The 7,982-nt window shown below is 40.1% G+C and overlaps 3 protein-coding genes across 3 annotated transcripts; 1 reads left to right on the forward strand and 2 right to left on the reverse strand.

Annotated features, from left to right (window-relative positions):
* Window positions 1-308: 308 nt before the first annotated feature.
* Window positions 309-3,229, forward strand: SARC_00178 (hypothetical protein). The gene is made up of 2 exons (XM_014306171.1): window positions 309-1,980; window positions 2,495-3,229. Exons 1-2 carry the CDS (start codon window positions 699-701, stop codon window positions 2,659-2,661), a joined length of 1,449 nt encoding a protein of 482 aa, XP_014161646.1. The 5' UTR covers window positions 309-698; the 3' UTR covers window positions 2,662-3,229.
* A 171-nt stretch (window positions 3,230-3,400) lies between these two features.
* On the reverse strand, window positions 3,401-4,337 carry SARC_00179 (hypothetical protein). Its single transcript, XM_014306172.1, has one exon. The coding sequence runs from the start codon at window positions 3,843-3,845 to the stop codon at window positions 3,465-3,467; it is 381 nt and encodes a 126-aa protein (XP_014161647.1). The 5' UTR covers window positions 3,846-4,337; the 3' UTR covers window positions 3,401-3,464.
* Window positions 4,338-6,035: 1,698 nt separating this feature from the next.
* On the reverse strand, window positions 6,036-7,617 carry SARC_00180 (hypothetical protein). Its single transcript, XM_014306173.1, has one exon. It carries the CDS (start codon window positions 7,304-7,306, stop codon window positions 6,296-6,298), a length of 1,011 nt encoding a protein of 336 aa, XP_014161648.1. The 5' UTR covers window positions 7,307-7,617; the 3' UTR covers window positions 6,036-6,295.
* Window positions 7,618-7,982: the final 365 nt, after the last annotated feature.

Below are 7,982 nucleotides of genomic sequence, written 5' to 3' on the forward strand. Positions count from 1 at the left end.
ATATGCAATTATATATATATATGTATAAATATATATATATATATACAATTAGAAATATAATTAGAAATATAATTAGAAATATAATTATAATTATAGTTATAATTATATATATATTAATTTTATATATATAGATATAGATATATATATATATATATATATATATACCTGACGAACATGAAAGGGCCATAGTTCACCCTGTTCGTCTGTTCTATCGTTTGTAGTATTGTACTCTGTAAATTACTTATAGTTGTACATCGGCTCATTCTTGGTAACGCCTTCACAATTCTGCTGGTGTTTTAATATTTTTAGACGCAGATGTTTTTAAATGCATACTCGAGACGTTGAAATCTTTCTCGGTTGAAATCTGGACGAAATCGCGGATCACGCCCCAAGTTTATTTCGCTTCTTTAGAGAATCTGGCATTTAAGTGTAAAAAGACATGTGCTTCTACGTAGATTTGTTCTCTTCATCCGGTGCCTTCGGCGAGTACTTTATGGTCCACATATTCTTGTCTGTATTTGTAGTGGAGTCACCACATACATTATGTATAGCAGGGTTAACTGCAAGTGTATGCTTTATACACATCAAATCGAACAATGCATTGCCCTTGAAATGGCCGACGAGGTCACACCCGACGGCACTCCATCGTAGCAATTCTCGACCAATCGTTACTACAGATCTTTGGTAACCATGACGACATGGCCATCGACGCAGACATCGAGGACTACTTCAGAGAGCAGCATATTAACACATCGACACACACGACCGCGTCTACCAGGAATACACTACTGCAGCTAGATCGGGCGCATACGCTGTCATACACACAGTCCTTCCTAGCAACACAGTCTGGGGAGAGTCTCTCTACCTACTACCTGGACATTCATGCACCTCTATCTGATGGTAGTGCGGTGAAGGACGGTGACGTACCGGGAAAGGATGGTACTGCGGAGGACAAACAGACGGCACCAGATGCGGATACAGCCACGGAGCACGAGACGCCTGATTTGCTCAAGAGCCGTGTAGCGACCAGACTGTGGTTTATGGATAGCGGGGGAGGTGTGCTACCCTTGAGTGTGACTGGAGAGCAGCTGGACTGGCTTACAGACACCGCCGAGAGTTTGGCGGAGCGCGCGCACGAGGGGAGGCCCGGGGAGGCATCTATAAATAGAAGGAGTACAAATGCGCACCCGAAAAGTACGGGATCGTCTGCGCATGCGAAAGTACAGGTGGCGCAGGACAGTCGCAGACAGATAGACGGGCATGTACCAGGCTTCTTGTTTGTCCATGCACCGCCACCCGAAGTGATGCAGTGCCACTGTAGCCGGACGTCCCCATCACCCTCGCCCAATCAGAACGTGGCGCGATCCCGTAGTTCTATTTATAGAACAGGTCTTTCCAAGTCGGTCGGTGGCAGGGACTTGTCGGCCACGAGCACCTCCGCAGCTTCTAATTCCACATGTTTTGGAACAAGGGAAGACAGCATAGACCCGTTCTCTGTTGGTTATCAGACTGGGGATAGTAGGTATAAAAACGGAATCGAGTCTAATATATCACTTTTTGGAGCGACGATAGCAGATGCGGGTATCAAATTGGTCGCCTTCGGACATAACCATGGCAACGATTTCTGTTGCTCAGCAACGATTGACGGTCAGGAGCAACACAAGGATAGCATGTCAACGCGTCAACTGGGACTGTGTTTCGGGCGGCATTCGGGGTATGGGGGATACGGTGAGAAACGCTGGGCCAAAGGTGCGCGAGTGTATGAGTTAGATCTGAGTGTCACACACGTGGCCACACATGTGCGTCTGGAGGACGGCACCATAGTGAGTCAGGGCGTTGTACCGAACTTCTTCTCGGATGCCGGGATAAGCAATACGCAAGGGGAAGGGAACGCGAACCCGCATGCACACAGACATGAGCACGGAAATAAACCGTCGTATGTCACCCCGGTAGTGATGTTTGGGCTGATGATTGTTTCAAGTATGTCTTGCCTGTGGTGTTAGTATGGCGGGTATGAGGTGGCAAAAGCATAGCCCAGTGATTTACTGTCAGGATTTGTGATTGTTAAACGCGTGTGCCTTGCATCACATGTTTTAAGACGAAGTGTCTCGGTGTCTGGCCATACATTACCCTTGCCAGAGTAGTCAAGTACCGTTTTATCCGACTTAGAGGGTGTCCCATATGGCAGAACCCCAGTAGTGAAGTTGGATATCAACACTTGTGTTTATGGAATACCAGACAAGCACACGTAGTATGATCTCCAAGCTAGTCAGCTGTGTGTTCCAGGCTTCTTTGGTCGATACTGTTCTTTCCTCAGGCAAATCACTGTCACGAGATCGCGCCCCTTACGCCCTAACATCAACCATGTTTCTATTAACAACCCGTTTTTTTAAACTACTTCTAAGAATCTTGTGTATATGCGTATGCATAGATGCATGTGTACATGTGTGCAAACGGGCGGCTAATATTATTTATTTTCTTCTGCGCTCGCTAGGTATGATTGTTGCGGTTTGGTTACGGTGGAATGTTCGGTCTAGCCGTAACAGAAAGCCCGAGGAGATTGAGCAGCTGCCAATGGCGCGGATCGCACCCAGACCACTCATCAGTGATAGTGTTACGAGTGACGTCTTGGACTCAGACAGGCTGCTAAGCAGCGACTAATTCGCAAGAGAACCGAATTGTTGACGAGTAGTAGTTGTTTTCGTAAAGGCAGAAGGGGGTACATAGCTACATATGCCTTGAAAGAGTGTTTATTATTATTTTATAAGGTGCAGAGGCATTAGACGTATTGGGAGGGGTAGCACCCCGATTGGAGGCTCGGGCTCCGACAGGCTCCTGAGCAGTCTATTCGATTGACCTACTGATTGATGAAGTTGGGGCTATACCAGGGGAAATATACGTAGAAAGGATTTGTAAAGCAAGTGAGAGGTATAGCGCAATGGGGCTCACTGGGTTCTGACACAAACGAGAATAGAACAAATAGTGACATTCAGATATCAACTGGCTGCTGAGCAATTCTTGGGACGATTTGAAGCCTCGGTAACAAAGGAGTGAAGTGAGTGCAGGTGAAGCACGAGAGGAGTTACAAGTGGCATTGGTGACACAAAATTAGTACACGATTATACAGATAGAGCACACGATTATGCAAATATAGTACATGATTATATTAGTTAAGCACATAATCGTACAAATACAGTACAGAAATAAACAAGTATAGTATACAATCCACCAAAGTAGACAGGCATTTGACTTTATATGTATATATATATATATATATGTGTGTGTGCGTGTATGTGTGTTATAATACATACATATACACATAAAAATAATAAATATATAGTTATCATTGGTAGTTACGATGGTAACTGGGTTTATACATATACATATATATAAGTATAAACCCAGATACCATCGTAACTACCAATGATTCTATTGTAGTCAAGTGAACCACGAGCAGTGTCCCTCTAAACCACCACATATTCTACCAACGCGTCAAATAATTTTTGACCCAGCAGTCTTCGCGGGTCAGTAGTCACTTCTTCAACTGCCGCTGCTCTTGTTGTCCGGCCGGTGTTATAATTGCCCAAATTAAACGGGTCCAAAGCTGTCGCCGCAGTTCTTTCCAGAGCACGGTTGCCAATTAACAACAGGTGCCATCCGACCAAGCTCACATCAGGGAGTTTGGAGAAGGAATTCTCTCCAAACTCCCTGATCACTCTAAATGGTGCATCTTGATTAACCTCCAACCGGTTCTCAACTCTTTCACCTTCACCACCGTCTCCATACGGTGAAGCTCTGCCATCGATGCCCCCATTGAAGGACTTAAACTTCATAGCTGCTGACATGTCTACTAGTTTAATTCAACTATCTAATAACTTTGATTGTGAGTAACTTGTTGACTTCACGAACGGTTTTAGAGTGAAATAGCGTTATAGTTCATATCATCAAAGTAGTGTAATAACTTACAAGCTTATGAAGACTAATCATCCCACAACCTTGTCTTAAATAGTCGCAACAAATATTGCCTATAGCCAGTCCCCTCTGGTTACTGACACAATATTCCTTCGAGTGCCCGGCCTCCTCTCGAGTCCACCACTCGTTATCTATATATCTTCCACTACTTCCTATGCTCTTGTTCTATTGGTATCCATTTTACAGCCTCATAGGATCTGTAAAACCAACATCTCTAGACGCACAGCACTGGTATTCCACCCTTAATTTGAGTCATCCTGCATGAATCAGTACTATACGTGGACCACACACACATTACAATATACATATCTATATATAAATATATTATATATCTAAACAAATATGTATGTATTTAAATATATATATATATATACTTCTATATATAAATATATATACTTCTTTATATATGTGTGTGCGTGTGAGAGTTTGAGTGTGTGTGTGTATAGGTGTGCGTGTGTATGTTTGTATATATACATTATATGTATATGCAGATATATATATATATATACATTAAATGATATAATATATATATACATGTATGTATATATGATATACTTAGCACCATATATATATATATATATATATATGTCTAACTCTAAATCTATACAACTATCACTATATATGTCTTAATCTAAATCTATATATAAATATGATATATATTTATATAATATATATCTACTACATATATAGATATATGTGCGTGTATATACGTATATAATTTGTATAGATATATATATATGTATGTATATAATTTATATACATGTATAATATATATATAATTTATATACATGTATAATATAGATATATATATATAATTTATATACATGTATAATATATATATATATACATATATATATAATTTATATACATGTATAATATATATATATATACATATATAGATATGTCTATATATATATATATATAATATATAGATATGTACATATATCTTTATATATGTATATATTATATAGATATATATGTAAAGATAGATGTCTATATCTATATATATATGTAAAGATTGATATATGTCTATATCTACATATATGTAAAGATAGATATACGTATATATCTATATATATATGTAAAGACAGATACATGTCTATATCTATATATATATATATGTAAAGATATATATATGTCTATATCTACATATATGTAAAGATAGATATACGTCTATATCTATATATATGTAAAGATAGATATATGTCTATATCTATATATGTAAAGATAGATATATGGCTATATCCATATATATATATAGGTATAGAAACAGAAATAGATATACATATATATATAATATAAATGAATATATACATATATATAATAGATATGTGTATGTATATATGTATAATATATATATAAATATGTATAATAGATATATATATATGTATAATAGATATATATATATGTATAATAGATATATATGTATAATAGATATAGATATATATATATATATGTGTGTGCGTGTGTGTCTATGTATTTACATAGATACAAACGTATGTTATGCATGTATGGAAGTATGCATGCAAGCACGCAAGTATGTATGCATGTATACATGCATAAATGCATGTATACATGCATAAATGCATGCTTGCATACAGGCTACCATGTATGCTTTGAATGAATGCATGCATGCCCGTATGTATGTATTTAGTTGGGTGGCGCACTGGGGGTGTGGTTACCGGTACGTCTATAACTCTGTATGTCAGTGTGTTCACCCTAAATATAGTCCCCAACAATTTCGACACTTGAGGAGGCTAGCAAGGTATTCAGTAATATACGACTTACTTTAGGTTGAACAAAAGATTATTTCCGAGAAGTTAGAAGCAAATCAACGCATTCCTACATACCTAACCTATGGATTGACTAGAAAGGGAACCATCCATCCTGCTGTTGATCGATAAAATGGAAGCCAGGATGCGAAGCGAACCGTCACGACAGTATAGACTGCATATCTGTGCGCAATCCTGGCGATACGGAATCTGTTCTATAGCGAATAACTTAAATGCATCGCAGTGTCAGTTCCGTCAAAGTATAAGAGATAAAAGAAAGAGGCATAGAAATGCACTGATATTTCGTACCTTTCAGATCGACTTTAATTCTGATCCTACGACGTGTGTCACGTTTACATAATTCCAAGCAACCGTTGTATCCCAAATAAAAAGGTTGCGATTCCATAACAGTTAAAGAGTTTGCTCTTGACAGCGAAGCGCTCCATCCAGAGGGCTCCAATCCGTGCTGTCCGCTCGGAGATATATACCGATACACTCTTCAGCGAAGGAGATACCGTTCTTTGCTATTTAATTTGTGCACTTTGCTGCATTTATTTAAGCTCAGGAAGGTATCCGTTACGCTCGTTGTGGTTCTTCCAGACTCTGGTGAGGAAGATACGTCCCTCGTGGAACATAGTCAAGGAGATGATGGCCTTGGCAATACCCAAACCTTGTCCTCTGAAGATACCTCTTAATCCGAACTCCTTGGAGTCAGCGACAACCTCCTTGCATGCCTGCGTCACTCCGATACTCTTACCGTTGATAGAACTAGTCTGCATGATAACTTCTAGACGAGACAAGGGGTTGGTCATCATAACATAAATGGGACTCACTGCGGAGGATGCAATCAAACCAGTGGCGAATGATCCGAAATCACTCTTGGCTCCGATCTCTTTCTGGATCCACTTTTGTAGTTGGGGTTGTCCGACAAGACCGGTGGTAGCACTGGCAAGGGAGTGACCCATTAGAGGAATGGTACCACGGAATAGTGGCTTGAAGTTCTTTGCCGCTGACTCGCGCAAAATCTCCATAATGGGCTTCTCAGCGCCAGTCTGCTTGAAGTATGCACGTTGTTGTTTCTCAATCATACGTACGGGATTGATGAAGGGAGCTGACAGAATAGAAGCACCAGTGGCGGCCACAAGACCGACATCTGCATGGGGATCCATAAGGAAGTACTGAATACCTAGAAGGGCTCCAAACTTGGGCACACGCTTGAATCCCACACCGATAAGACGGGGACCTAGACCTGAAAGCGAAGCAGATACGGGAGAGTTCCTGAATACTTGTTTTGCTTCTTGAGAGGCAATTTTGGGGTCAACAGGCTTACCAGCCAAATCCTTAGCGTATTGTTGTACCAACTGACGGTAGGCTGTGACGGGATTGTCAACAATCGTCTGGAAAGCGGAACCTCCCAAGTAGGCGGTCATCACCTGGAATTGGGACACTCCATTCTTTCTGATCGAGAAGTAGTCTTTAGGTACGATTGAGTCCATCTTTGTGTGCGTTAAGTAAATTTCGGGTTCCGTGCTCGGTGTAGTTGGAATAGGATTGGTTTTCATTTAGATCAGGTCAATGGTTATATGTGCATTATTTTGTCTCCCTTAGCTTTGTCTTTCGCTATCGCACACACAGAAGTCAAGGTGGACAGCGGCTGAGCGGTAGACCATGCCGCTTTGTTTGCAGTTTGCAGTTTGCACAAGGTCAGCAGGTTCGCTGTCGCTTCCCTTCATTGACGGGCTCAAAACATTTGACACCGAATAATATGACCCAATATAAAAAATTGCGACTAAAATTTTGGGAAATGAAATCACGCGACAAACCATTATTCCAGAAGGGCAAATGGTAGTCAACCTCGAAGCTCGAGGAGTCGAGGCTCGACGGCTAGTAGTGGATAAAAGTATACACAATTCATATGAATTTTTAATTATTTTGAAATCGGAACGGGCCCGTTTACAAAGTGCTCACTTCAAGTGTAAAAAGTATTCCAAACTCATTGTTTTGTCCTGAAAAGAATATCGATTTTTTCTCGAAATATGTATACAATATATGTACTTTTTGGGTTTTCAGATCTGGAATTCATTTAAAATTTTGGAGCTAGTCTATCGGCGGAACGGCTTTTTCACTCCTCATTGTATGGAAGAAAAGATACGGTCAACCAATATAATTTGATCCAAAATCGAAAAACGTTGCGCAGTTCATGAAATCACATGACATAAGTGACACTTGCTGTCAAAA

Source organism: Sphaeroforma arctica (genome assembly GCF_001186125.1).
Source record: "Sphaeroforma arctica JP610 unplaced genomic scaffold supercont1.4, whole genome shotgun sequence".
Taxonomy (NCBI): Eukaryota; class Ichthyosporea; order Ichthyophonida; genus Sphaeroforma; species Sphaeroforma arctica.

Bases quoted from the DNA above. Each gene is read 5' to 3' on its own strand.
- SARC_00178 (XM_014306171.1), top strand. From the start codon at position 699: ATGGCCATCGACGCAGACATCGAGGACTACTTCAGAGAGCAGCATATT. The intron at 1,981-2,494 runs GTATGTCTTGCC...TGCGCTCGCTAG, and splicing joins TGGGCTGATGATTGTTTCAA to GTATGATTGTTGCGGTTTGG.
- SARC_00179 (XM_014306172.1), bottom strand. From the start codon at position 3,845: ATGTCAGCAGCTATGAAGTTTAAGTCCTTCAATGGGGGCATCGATGGC.
- SARC_00180 (XM_014306173.1), bottom strand. From the start codon at position 7,306: ATGAAAACCAATCCTATTCCAACTACACCGAGCACGGAACCCGAAATT.